Source organism: Pseudorasbora parva, chromosome 16 (genome assembly GCF_024679245.1).
Source record: "Pseudorasbora parva isolate DD20220531a chromosome 16, ASM2467924v1, whole genome shotgun sequence".
Lineage (NCBI taxonomy): Eukaryota > Metazoa > Chordata > Actinopteri > Cypriniformes > Gobionidae > Pseudorasbora > Pseudorasbora parva.
The window spans coordinates 12,795,668-12,810,396 of NC_090187.1; the positions used below are offsets into that span (position 1 = coordinate 12,795,668).

The window sequence follows — 14,729 nt, forward strand, 5'->3', positions numbered from 1 at the left end:
CATGTAGCTTGTATGTCATGCCAATGGCTGCTCGCATCAAATTCAAGGCACTGGTGTTCGCCTACAAAGCAGCCACTGGCTCTGCACCAATATACCTTAACTCGCTTGCTCAGACTTACACACCCTCCAGAAGCTTGCGTTCTGCGAGCGAGGGGCGCCTCGTGGTTCCATCCCAAAGAGGCATGAAATCACTCTCACGGACATTTTCCTGGACCGTTCCCACCTGGTGGAATGACCTGCCGATCTCAATTCGTGCTGCCGAGTCTGTAGCCATTTTTAAAAAACATCTTAAGACACATCTCTTCCAATTGCACCTGACCAATAAAAAATAGCACTTAACTATCCTTTTAAATTTTGTTTGTTTGTCCAAAAAAATAATAATAATTGTGTACTATGCTTAATTAACTGAGACTTCTTACAGCTCTTACAGGTTGTTGGCCTTGTTTGTTTCGTTGCTTCTATTGCTCTCCCCTTTTTTGTAAGTCGCTTTGGATAAAAGCGTCTGCTAAATGATTAAATGTAAATGTAAATATTTTAAAATGTGTTGGACAGTGATTCATAATGTAACGAAAGTACACTCAGAAATGGTAGCAGGCATTGACACTGTCATCTTCTTTAGGCAGTTTTCTCTTTCAGGTCAGCTACTGACACGACTGAGCAACAGTTTGAAAGAAAGTAAAGATGAAGAAAGTTGCTGAAAAGTTAAAAAAAATAAGACGCTGACACTATGGCACCCTTGAGGTTTGTTACCGCCACGGGATAGCAATGCAAAAGCACATAAATTATGTTTAACAGGACGTCAGCAAATCACGTGTGGGGTGTCACCTAACTGCCTAAGGTGTGATTCCAGTCTAGGGACTAAAATGGCTCATGGGGTCGCACTCCTGTTCCACGCGCCTCCTTCACTGGGGTGTTCAATTTAAACTTGCACAGCAAAATATATTTATAGCATAAACGAACGCCCCTTTACGGCACCAATCGTAGGGGCTCATCTTGCAGGCATGTGGAGCCTTTCGTTTGACGCTGCCACTGTATTATAACAGTGACTATTACACCTCTTAAATGTGGAAGAAATGCGCGTTAGCAGACTGTGGCCTTGGGTGCAGGTTTGGACATGTAGGCATATTCTTATAGTACTAAAGTGATACATCCCTGTTTGAAAATAAAGCTGTTACTCTGAGAGGCTGAAACACCCAGAACACACAGACAGTATGCAGAATTAGCACTCACCATGTGCCAAATGTGTGTAAAAATAAAACTCACTTGCTAGCCAGTTGGCTGATATCATCTTGTTTTTTGTTTTTTGTTTTTTTTTTACATGTTATGCATGATTTAGATGGCAATGAAAGAATAACACTATTGTTTTGACCCGAGTGTTGGGTAGTTCTTCTTATAATAACTTACCGTAATGGAAGGTTACCATGAGATATTTAGCTAAGAAGCCAAAAGTTACAGCTTTTTTGCTGTGTTAGAGTTTTGCCACAGATAGACAGACAGCACTGACAAAACCTGATGATCATGCTATCTAGCATTTTGTTTATTTGAGAATGTTCCAAAGAGCAACCCGTGTTTCAATGGAAGGTTTGGCAATGGAAGCAAAATCTGACCTTTTGACTATTTGTCAACTGAGTCTGTCACAAAATGAGACTGACCTAAAAAATAGTGCTGCATCATTTATTTATTATTCCTTATTCATTTTATGCTCTAAATTCGTGTTTTTCTTTTTTTTTTTACTTTTTTTTTTCGGATAGTTATTTCTTATAGATCTGCCATTTTTTTATATGTAAAAAAAAGTGTCAAATTTTTTAAAAGAATTTTGTTGAAACAATTGTCAGCAATTGCATTTTTCTTAATTTCATATACATTTTGAGTGAAAATTTTAGTACATATAATTTTTAAATGGTTCCGTTTGTGTTCATTTGAGTGAAAAGCATTTGTGTTTACTATTTCTAGATTAATATTAAAATGTTATTATTTTACTAGTGCTGATTTTGCAGTAAACTATTTGTATACTTTGTGAGTAACTAAGGGTGTACTCACACTAGGCACGGTTGCCATGAACCGGGCCCCGAGTACGATTGTCCCCCCTCCCCACTCCCCCTCTGGCCTGCACTCACATAGGGTTTCAGCATTCGTGCCGGAGCACGCTTACGTCATTATGGTGCGACGGTTTCGGGTTTCAGCATTCGTGCCGGAGCACGCTTACGTCATTATGGTGCGACGGTTTCGGGTTTCAGCATTCGTGCCGGAGCACGCTTACGTCATTATGGTGCGACGGTTTCGGGATAAACAGGAAGAGCAGCACTCTCTGAACACAATGGAGTCCATCACTCTGTTTTATTTGTGGATAATTTTGTCGTTTGGTCCACGGTGGTCCACAGCCCTCTCACAGCCTGTTGTTAAACAGATATGTGTCGCCTTAGTGGTGCAAAAATTTTCACGTAATCATGCTGCTCGTATGAGGAGGTTTGCAAGGTACCAGCTGACGTGTAGCAAGGACTTTGCAGCTTTGATTACGGACTCCAGCACGGTTAGCGCTCACACTGCATGTGAACCGCGCCCGAGTCCAACTGAACCGTGCTCTGGCCCACCTCTTCCAAGAGGGCCAGGGCCGGCTAATCGAGCCGCACCCGGGCACGGTTCGGAGCACTCGCACTAGTCAAACGAACCGCGCTTTGGTGGTCAAACGCACTCGGCAACGGTTCAAACTGGCTAGTGTGAGTACACCCTAACAATAGCCCCTTTCACACCTGTAAATTAACTGGTCAATTACCGGTAAGACATCATGTATGAACAGGACCTTTTCAAAAATACCGATAAATCTGTTTCTGTCAATTAACCAGTAAGGGAAGTTGTAACATTACCGGTAAATTGCGTACTTTGCGGAATGAAGATTACCGATATATTCACAAATGAAATCAGAACACGCTGATTTGAACAAGTCTGCTTTAGGCCAATCATAAGTTCTTATGGAGATGACGTGATTAATCTGCGCTGTTAACAGAAAGCTTTTTAACAGTTTTGCTATGTAAATATGTGCAAAATGATCGACTTTGACCATTGGCAGTGTCTCGCAGCTTTTTTAACGTGTCGCGTTTGAGACCCTGTCGCCTTTTCCATTCATTAGCGCCGCTGCCCTGCAGTTGGACAGTTTTACGCTACGTCTAGACGTGCCAATTTTCGATAATGCGATTTATCACGATAATGAATATGCACAATATTGTTATCGTGGGCACTTTAAAATATCGTAAATAATAATTTATTAACAATTAATTATTATTTTTTTATAATGCACTCAAGAATACTTTGCCCATCAACCGTATGTTCTGCGTCAAATGGACGCGCTCAGATGTAAACAAGCCCGACGTGCGTTTGCACATGACTGAATGGGTGAAGAAGACGCGCTGCTGAAGTGCCGCTCAGTGACAGCAGAGGGCGCTGATGAACTGCAGAATGCAGCAGTTACCCCGGAAACCATGCAAACAAAAGCATCCGCGCTAGAGAAGGAGTTTTTAAAACAGCCAGCCATAACATTCAGTTATACTAAAATAGTTCTTAAAGCTGTTATGCTATGTCAACACTTTTTCCCCAACTTATTTCAATATCGTGATAATATCGTATATTGTGATAAAACGTCAGCAATTAATCGCAACATGAAAAATTGATATCGGCACATGCCTAGCTACGTCTTGTATTTTTAAGAGCAAAAACGCATTCTGTTTGATCATCCATTATGCCTGTCATCCAGATGTAAAAATATGTTGTCAAATTGAGCAAATTGATCATCTAAAGTGCTTCTTCCCGTGCGGGCGGATGAAGACAACACTTCAACCAACCAGAGCAACGCAGAAAGTAAAGCGGAGGTAGTTGATAGATTTAACTTTCACCGTATCCGCCATAAAACTCTGAACAGATCTTCCTTTCATAAGAATGATTTCAGTGCCGTTCTTTTCTCAAAGAAATGCTTAATAACAAAGCATAACAAGTCACGAACAAAGCCCATTTGAAAGACCGCTGTTTACCTGCTAATTTGTTTACAAGTAACACGCGGAACCGTCACAACTCTGCCGTCATTATGTTAAGACCAACCCACCGACTCTATACACGATGTGATTGGCCTGACCAGAGTTTGTTTTTTCCAATCCAACGGAGAGTTGTTAGACTACCCTGGTTCCAAATTAGATTTGGTTCTGCTAACCCAGCCCTACTACAGCAGCAAAAGGAGCCTGTTGAGGTAGCTTAGCCATCTGGCCAGGGTGCCTCTGAAACACCTTCCGGTTAAGGTGTTCAAATAGCATAGCAGTTTGTCTAATTAGAAAGAGACCTAGGACGCGCTGGAGGGACTATTTCCCAGCTGGTCTGGGATGCCTTGAGAACCCCCCTGGAGGAGCTGGAGGAAGGAAAAGGACATTTGGACACGTCTACTTAGCCTGCTGCCACTGTGACCTGTCCCAGATAAGCGACAGGAGGATGGATTACATATGAACTGAAGCTGGAAACCACTTATAACCAAAACTATTGAAAGATGGAAATTCTTTATTCATCATCATGGACTGCTATGCTGTTTGATGTGTCATTAGATGTGTATATCTCTAACTCCGATAGATATTGAAAATCTAAATCAACTTTCCTACCAGATCTTGCATAGCAGTGTTAAACAACATATATTCTTACTTCCTTTCCTCTGTGCTGACCCAAGACCTGCTTTCCCACAGTCATATCCTCATTGACCTTACATTTACTTCCTCTCCAAATGTCTTCATTTATTCCCGTCTAGCCCTTCATTTCATCACCCAGAGCTTAAACATGTTTTCTCTTCCTTTTTCTCAGAAGTTCTTATCTGAACAGAATTTACAATGTTATTTGTCTCTTTTGCGCATTGACTCCGCATTTATGTGTGTGTGTGTGTGTGTGTGTGTGTGCAAAGAATGTGTGTAATGGTAGCTACTGTTAACTTTCTTAAAGGTGCAATGCACCAAAAAAGTTTAGCAGAAAGTGTAATCTGTCATTTACCCTACAACGAAAGCATGTAGTGACCAGGGGCTGTCAATCTTCAAAATAATAAACTTAATAAAATGAGTTAATATGATGTGCGCACTATATTTCAAGAGGGATATATTTTGTGCCACACAGAAGAAAGTCATTTGTAAATGATTACAAAATTGTAATTAATGGCTAAACTTTTAAGTGTAACATTTCCTTCTAAAGGGCATGACACCAAATTGGCATCAAAGAACTGCCAGAGTAGTGATATTGACTTGTATAGCCTGTATCTGGGCCAAAAAAAGTGTGCTTGAACACACCACAAAGGTGTCACAAACATGTTGGCCCAGTCTGGGTTCCAAAGGGTCATGTAATCTGATTATAAGTTGTACCACTGCAGCACATGCACCTCTGCAGTCACTAGGCATGTGCCGATTTTCAGTAATTTAATATATCACGATAATGAATATGCACGATATTGTTGTCGTGGGCATTTCAAATTATCATGAATAATATTTGATTAACAAATATAAAACAAATTATAATGCAATTAAGAATACTTTGCCCGTCAACCGTATAAATGCTCAACACTGCTGTATTCTGCGCCAAAGGGACACCCGCTCAGAGGTTAATGAGAAGCACATGAACGAGTGAAGGAGACTCGCTCAGAGGTTAATGAGAAGCACATGAATGAGTGAAGGAGACTCGCTCAGATGTAAATGAGAAGCACATGAACGAGTGAAGGAGACTCGCTCAGATGTAAATGAGAAGCACATGAACGAGTGAAGGAGACTTGTGAAGGAGACTCGTGAAGGAGACTCGCTCAGATGTAAATGAGAAGCACATGAACGAGTGAAGGAGACGCGCTGATGAAGTGCCGATCGCTGACAGCAGAGGGCGCTGATGAACTGCAGAATGCTGCAGTTACCCCGGAAACCCCACAAACAAAAGCAAGCGCTGGTGAAGTTTTTAAAACAGCCATTAGTTGGTCAAACTCACAACTCAATGTTGTTCATCACAGCACCAAATACTTAATACTTAAAGACTTAATAGGCTATTTATTTTCAAACTTAAACTTTGTTTTAATCTGAACTACCACATGCCCTTATGATTAGAATTTTTTGGATTATTTGTCCAAAAGACATACGACTTCATTAGTTAACATGTTAATTCATGATTACCAAACTGACAATGAAAAATACTTCTAAGTAATGTTAATTTCTTAGTTACTGTTTAATAACAAAATAACTGTTTTAAAGCTACACTGTGGGATATTTTCCCCCATCTAGCGGTGAAAGGGTATATGACCATCCAGTGAATATTAGTTTCAGTTCCTCTCAATTCTGATTTCATTTTAACTCCTACGGTGGCCGATTTAGTCCAAGATTAACATGGCAATCCCCATCTTCACATTCGAGACAGTGCCATCGAGTGTTAAAACACGAAAGGCGAAGCTTGAATTTATGGGTATGTCCCTCTTTGGCTAATGTACTTTCAAGATGGAGGAGAGCAACATGGCGACCGGCATTCGAACCCCTCACCCGTATGTATTTTCAATGGCATATTATAAACTTACGAGAATACTTTACTATGTGAAAGAAGTAAATATACATTAATGAGCACATATATTTTTGAAAGAACTAAGTGTTTTTAGCTAAGAATAAATTAAAAAAGTTACACAGTGTAGCTTTAAAGGTGAACTATGTAGTATTTTTGCAGTAAAATATCCAAAAACCACTAGGCCAGTGTTATATATTTTGTTCAGTTGAGTACCTACAATATCCCAGATGTTTCCAACTATTTGTAAATTGTGAGAAAATTGCTATTTTAACTAAGGACAGGGACGTTGCAGCATTGCATTTGAGAGAGTCGCCTGTCAATTGCGTCATATCTGCGTTACCCTCGGTTTCGGCTTTTATATGGCAGGAGCGCTTTACTCTTAGCAGTGTGAACATGTGAACGCACGGAGTAACGTCATAACATCGTTTTAAACACACTTAAATGTATCTAATATGATAAACAAAGCTCCATTACCTCAAAATCATAACCGGAAGAGCGGATCTGTGCAGGCGCCCGGCAAATGAGTCCCGTCCCGTCATAATAAAAGTCCCGGTATTCTCAAGGCGGGTATTTGTTTAACAATCGCTCCAGCAGCTTTGCTCAGGTCCATAACACTCGGTCCTGCTCTGCTTTAGACTACAGTAACGTTAATAACCGCATGCATGAACGTGGTTTCTGCCCGAGTCCTATTTTTCACCGGCTGTGATGAGAAGACCACATCTCCCAAGATGCTGCGCTCACACTTTGCGTCATCAAGCTACGCATTTGTTTTGCATAGGCGCCCTCCAGTGGACAAAAGCTGCATAGTGCACCTTTAATGGACCTAAGATAAAACTAACGATGTTCAGTATTTCTTAACTAACATTACACCTTCTCTAACAAATATAGCTCTTGCTCAATCTTAGTTAATGCATTAAATAATGACATCTTGTATTAATTTGTTACCTCTTGTTCTTTATAGCCTAATTCTTTTACATATTAATCTGTTTGAAAGTTGTACTTTTACAGCTCTGGAAAAAATTAAGAGACCACTTAACATTGATTTCTCTTTTTTTTTTTTTCCAGAGCTGTATATATTTCTGGTGCATTGTAATGTTGTATTTAAACATTCAGTTATTTTTGTCATTACAAAAATAGTTCTTAAAGCTGTTATGCTATGACAACACTTTTTGTGGAACTTATTTCAATATTGTGATATCGTATATCGTGATAAAACTTCAGCAATTAATCGCAACATGAAAAATTGATATCGGCACATGCCCAGCAGTCACCATGTGACACTGAGTATCTAATAGGCCTTTCTCTCGCACCACAGTGCCGTTGACGTAAGAACTCGCACAAAACGGCCACACACACCCTCCTTTAGGTTTCACACAAGCATGACTCCATAAATCGGCCCATTTCAGTGTGTTTTTCAAAACACGTGCTGTGTAGTGAACGTGTTTTTGAGAACACGTGCTGTTTCTAGGCTTCTGCCGGTCTTTTGTTGATGTATCCATTTACATTGGACTGTGTTAAAACATTAACAATGATTGAGCTCAGCTAGCTCTGTTTCACTCTTTCCCATCTGTCTCCCCTCAGATTCGCTACATCTCTCAGACGCAGGGTCTGCCAGGAGAGCATCTGTTAAATGTGGGGACGAAGACATCTCGCTTCTTTTGCCGGGAGTCGGACTCGCCGTACGCAGGCTGGAGACTTAAAGTGAGATCAAGAACTATGACACACGCACACACGCACACATGCACGCACGCACACACACACACACACACACAGACATACACGAACACCTGTATCATGTTAACTAATGATATATGCATGTTGAAGAGATAACATCAATTATGATTCTCAACCCTTCCAATAGTTTTAGGAAACTTATAGGCAGTGGTGGAATGTAACGAAGAATGTACAAATACGTCCTTACTTTACTTAAGTACATTTTTCACATATCTGTACTTTATTTAAAGGGGGGGTGAAATGCTGTTTCATGCATACTGAGCTTTTTGCACTGTTAAAGACTTGGATTCCCATCCTAAACATAGACAAAGTTTCAAAAACTAATGTTGGACGTTTGATGGAGTATTTCTGTGTTAAAAATACTCCTTCCGGTTTCTCACAAGTTTCGGCGAGTTTTTTTCGAGTATGGGTCTATTTGACGTTAATAAGAGCGGAAGGTCCTTGTATGGGCCGTACGGGCTCTTCTCCCGGTAGGGTGCGCGCGCGCGTGACTAGAGCACGCTGTAAACAGTCTCTCAGCTGCAGATCCAGTCGTCCGTGAACGGCGCCGCGCTCCCCTTTATTCCTATGCGTGACATCAAGCGACTTCAACGCTTCAGCACAGCATTCCGGGAAGGCAGCGCTGCATTTGAACCAATTTGAACGCAGAAATGACGGGAAGCTTCAAGGCATCGCTTCAGTCGCATCTCAAAATGGATTTACACGCCACTGCTGTCACAGGACTTTACCAAATCATACCAAAGAAGTGTGTTTCTGACGGAGCGGTCCCAGCGATAAAGCTTCGACGGTGAGTTAACTTAAACTGCTTCAAATGTCTCTGCTATTGGCTACCGTCGCATGAGTAAACATCAGTAAACGACAGTAAACGACACGATCGCGTGCTTCGTCATTCAAATGCGCTAATGGTTACTCCATTGTTGTTCTCTGTATAACGTTACAGTATTCTGACGTGCAAAACCGTTTTGCTTGCTACTTCTAAGGTCTAGTCGCATACAATAGTCCATAAACCGAATCATGTCCTCATACACTGCGAGTAAACACACAGAAATGTGGAGAGGCCATTAAATACAGTAACTTACATACCACAGAGACGGACGTCCTGCTGTTGCCGTTTCTCCTGTTCAATTTATTTCTCCCTCAGATTTGATTGTGGATCATTATCTGTATTAGCTGAGATAGATGGGTTTCTCCACGCTTGAGGACGTCACCGCTTTGCGCGCTTGTCATTCTTTAGCTCCGCCCACACGATACGCCTCCAGGCGCTCGGTTTTTTCCGGAAAGACTCGGTACAGCCTATATTTCTTTTATAAATATGATAAAACTAAAGACTTTTAGGAGATATGAAGGATGCAATACTACTCTATAGGTACTCAAGATTGACATGAGATTGACTGAAACTGAGTGTTTCACCCCCCCTTTAAGTAGAATCAATAGTGCATACTTTTGACTATTATTTTGTTACATTTTGCAGCAAATATTTTACTTTCTACTATATACACTATATTTTTACAACGTTCCATTACATTTTCTGATCATTTTTAGGGCTCGAGATTAAAGGGTCATGAAAACCCAAAACACTTTTTTTGAGATGTAAACAGATATGTATAGGCTGCACATCATTTAAACACTAAGGGTACTCAATAATGTTATTCATATGTGAAAAAAAGTTATTTTTGCATTTTTCAGAGCGATTTCTGTCTTCGGTTTTGAAAAGCTGAGTCGGAGCAACGTCACAAATGCTGACGTCAGCGTGTGCTTTTCGGCCCAAGTATGGGCTGCTGGGGACATGCTGACGTCGACCGCTCAGAGCGATTCTCGATAATATATTCATGACATAAAGCTCATTCAGTCCAATCAGTGCGCTGTAGTATGCATACAAGATTTAGTTAATATGCATGAGACAGTCACTTCTGTCAGGCTCGTCTTCCATCATTATGGTTTGTTAGTGAAGTTTTGAAAGCAGCGTGCGGAAATATCAAGGAGGAAAGTGAGGCGTTGTGCTGATACAAAGTAACATAATGGCGCCGAGCGAGCTGTAAGTAAGCGCCGTCTGTGGAAGCCTTTGCTACAAAGCCTCGGTAAAGTAAAATTAACCTGAGGAATCGCACACTGAACCTGCAAGTGTTGACTATCTAATTTATGTCAGGAGTGCAAAATAACCGATCTGTAGGCTAATGAACAAATATTTTTGATGAAATAAGAATCAAAAGCCACCTTTTCGTTTTATTTGTGGTCACAGCCATGCACTAAACCGCATGTGTTCAGGCTCTTAGTGAAACAGCGTGCTGCATATTCGGACAATATCGATTTAGCTGCCGAGTGACAGCGCGGATTGTCACGGCAACCTAGCCCGCGTCGCTCTGTGAAATGCTCGGTCAAGACTATGAAACCTCAAACCCCTTCGCTTTTACCCCGATCTAGAATTATGCTGCCTTCACATACCATCGGAAATGTGATAATTCCGACTCCTGAAGTCGTGATTACGAAATCATTGCATTATTCAAGTTTTAAAATGTGAGGGCGTTCATGTGCAATTTTTACCTAGGAAACTCGTATTTACGATAATTCCGAGAGCACATGAAGGCAGCATTACACCTCTACCGCATGTTCGTGAGTGGTTCATGTTCTCTTAGTCATCACGTCGGCGCGTTGTTCATCTGGCCAAACAGCGTGCATATTTGGACAAATATAGTTTAATTATAACGTTTGCAATATATTTTATCATACAGAATAATTTATTTTCATTGCTCACTGAATGCTGATTTGAAGAGCTGAAAAACTTGCGATCTCCGCTGCACGCCACTTAATGTCTCAGAGCTCTCTCATTCTCTGTACTCATCCTTCATTTAATCTCACTGTTGTAAACAATGCCAACGTGAACCAAGAACATGTCTCAGAATCACTCTAACTGCTGCTGTTGGTATTGCTAATCTTAATGTGCCTATATGACAGTCCCCTATTTATGCAAACCATTCCCTCTTTCCACACAATACCCATCCTACCTTTTCACAGTTGACCACTCCCCTTTTAACAAGCCTTTTCAAATCAAAGGTGTGAAAAAAACACCGCTGCAGCAGGGGGGTTTCATGACCCTTTAAGGATTGTCCTGATAATGAATGGATAATATAATGTTTAATGAACTGACGGTAACAACAGTGTTGCGCTGTTGAGGCGCAACCACTCGAGGAGAAATGTAAACAAAACAGTCTCACTCATACAAAAAATAAATTAAAAAATCTCAAATGTATTTTCAATTGTATATTATAAACTTACAAGAATACTTTATTACTTGAAAGAAGTAAATATACATTAATGAGCACATATATCTTTGAAAGAACTATGTGTTTTTAGCTAAGAATAAACTAAAAAAGTTACACGGTGTAGCTTTAATATTTTTTATAATTTTTACGGCTATATGGTCCGAACATGTTCATTGTCAGGCGGAACTGACGGAGCCGAATCATCTGGACTGCAGGTAAACAAGTGTCACGCGAGGATAGCAAAAACAGCAACTCTCATGGACATTAACTACTTGTATAGTTTCTCTATTTAAGTTTATACATATTTGACAACGTATTAGTAACACAAAAACAAGTAGATTGTTATTATAAATTATAGAATTATTATTGTATATGATTATTATATATAAATTTACTAATGGCCAAGAGCGCAGACCTCTCTCTCTCTCTCTCTCTCTCTCTCTCTCTCTCTCTCTCTCTCTCTCTCTCTCTCTCTCTCTCTCTCTCTCTCTCTCTCTCTCTCTCTCTATCCTTTATTCATGCAATATCTCTTCAGTCAGTACAGTAGCCTACATTTTAGTAATGTTTCTGTTTAATGTTAAATAAAATGAGGTATGGTATGCTAACTGTATCTTGCATAGCTTGCATATAAATTTATCTCGCGGCTCAACAATTTTACCTCCAACGTACGATCAAAATCCAACGTACTTCCAGACATGGCCTTTTTCGATTATGGAGTTAAAATCTCTTTCTCTGCTGCGGTCGAGTTGGGCTCTGCACTTTCTGCCATCTTCCCTGCAAGACGCGTCCACTTTCAGCAGTGACAGTGTGACTCCTGTGACCTGTCCCTGAACCCCAATGCGCGCGCTCACTCACAAAGCAGACAGCCACGCCTCTACTACCACTTTTTTTTTTAATTCGAATTTTAAATTTCACCGTCGAAATTCCTTTTTTTTTTAATTATTCGAATATATATTCGAATTTAGAATATTCGTTGACAGCCCTACTGTGCACGGGACGTGAGGACTTTACATACCCTTCCCATACCCTTACATACATCCAGTCATGGTGGATGTTCATTAGAATCGGATACCACAACAATTTAATTCAAAATCGTTCATTTGTTCGGCCCATTTCATGCAAGCTTCATTCAGCGTCTTAAACTGAAGAAAGTAGCAATGGTTACAGATCGTTCACTTGATCCTTCTAGCAAACGTCACCTTATACAAACGACAGCATATAAGTTAAAACGATAGTCATTTGACAATGCTATTCATTTTGTAAAAAAAATTTTATTTATATTTTTGAGAACTTAAGTATGATGTTTTTGCATGTTTGTATTTCAGAGTACATCACAGTCACTGCGTAGCCTACATTGTGACTAACATTATATAAACATATATAATACAATTAAACACAATAACAATATCGTTGATGAAAAAGACAAGTCTAAAATCACTGGTTTTGGTTTTGTCTGAGATAAAGAAGAGTGTTCGTGCTTGCGGTTGTCAGATGTCAGTAATTTAAATCCCCAATCGGAGCTTTAATGTGAAAAGAGCAAGTATACTATCCGGTGTTTTACCTAAACATGTACATGTGGCAACCATACGCACACGAGCGATATGGTTCTGAAAACACCAAAAAACAAGTAGGCTGCATTTAATCAATCTCCATTTGAGATTATCTGCTTAGTGTCATTCAGTCGGTCTGTGTTCTGTCAGGACTCACGAGCCACTTCGCTGAACTGCTGTGAGCTGCTGAAATAAGCCAATCAGAGTAGAGCTCAACATTAATATTAATGACTCTTCCAAATAAGACAGAGCATTAGATCCTAGGGACAATTTCTAGGGTTGTAAATTGACCTGTAAAACTGTATCTGGGCAATTTTTGCCCTTAAATAAGCCAAATACCCTCTATGTAGATATCAGAGAACATTTTAACATATTATTTCAACTCATTCTAGGGCATCTTTAAGTACTGAGATTCAATACTTCCTCCACCATTGGTTATGGAAACCACCAGGGTGGTTTCCTTGAGAACTACAAGTCCCCTTAGTGTTCCAGCTCTGAAGTGAGGAGTAAGCCACACTGGTTATTGTGACTTTTGTTGGCGTGGCGAACATTTTGACAATGCGGAGAAATGGTAAATGGACTTCACTTATATAGCGCTTTTAACCGACCCTATGGCCATCCAAAGCTCTTTACATTTTGCCTCACATTCACCCATTCATACACCGATGGCGATGTCAGCCCTGTAATGCACCATCCAGCTCGTCGGGAGCAGCACGGGGTTAGGTGTTTTGCTCATGGACACCTCGACACTTGGTCAGGTGGAACCGGGGATTAAACCCCCAACCTTCCGGGTTTGTAGACAACCGACATGAACCACTGAGCCACTGCCGCCCCTGTATTCCCCACAGCATCATTTTGTAGGGCCTTGCATTAATGTATTGCATTAATGACCTGTATTAATTGTAGTGTGGAATTTTTCTACAATATTCTCTCCATGACAGTAAAATATGGCATTCTTAGTCAATCTACTGCTGTATTTCCTCTCTGAGTCAGTAGAAAATGTCGTTAACCCGGTCATGCATGGGGATATAAATACTGTGAAACCGGTATAATAAAAAAAAAAAAAAACCAAGATATAAATTGTTGGTCATACCTCCCATTACTAACTTAGCACTGGTATTTCCAATTATGCTATGAATTAGGAGCTTTTTTAGTTCCTCCCAAAAGGCATTCTTAGAGCTAAATAGAACTAAAATCATTCCCAGTTCCTGCAATGTGAACATGCCATAAAGTGAGTACTCCCGTCATTAGTTCTAGGAACAATGAAACGATTTCTCCAGTGCGAAAGCCCCTTATGCGACCTAATATTTAGTGTGGCTAGACTTAATTTGATCTTTTATGATTTGGTTGGATTGTGAAAAATTGGCTGTTACATTATTGGTTAATATTATTTTTACCCACATGGCCTTGATTGTCATTATATAAGGATTTTTTTTGTTCCAGTGACAATGACCAGAAAGTATTTTAGCTTAAATATATAAATTTATAATGCTATCTAAAGTAATTTTAGAGGATTTTATGCATTTTAAAATTATTTACTATAATGTATATATATTGCTATATTATTCAAATTGTGTGTATATATATATATATATATATATATATTGGACTGAGTACATTTTTTAATCATGAAAATTGCTGT

The 14,729-nt window shown here is 39.9% G+C and overlaps 1 protein-coding gene across 2 annotated transcripts in view; it reads left to right on the top strand.

Moving 5' to 3' along the window:
• Window positions 1-14,729, top strand: part of hipk3b (homeodomain interacting protein kinase 3b) — a 90,213-nt gene that overhangs the window by 50,099 nt on the left and 25,385 nt on the right. For both annotated transcript variants that reach the window (XM_067419683.1, XM_067419684.1), the window contains exon 4: window positions 8,125-8,244. In XM_067419683.1, the coding sequence (XP_067275784.1) occupies window positions 8,125-8,244 (120 nt within the window). The remainder of the gene's footprint in view (window positions 1-8,124; window positions 8,245-14,729) is intronic.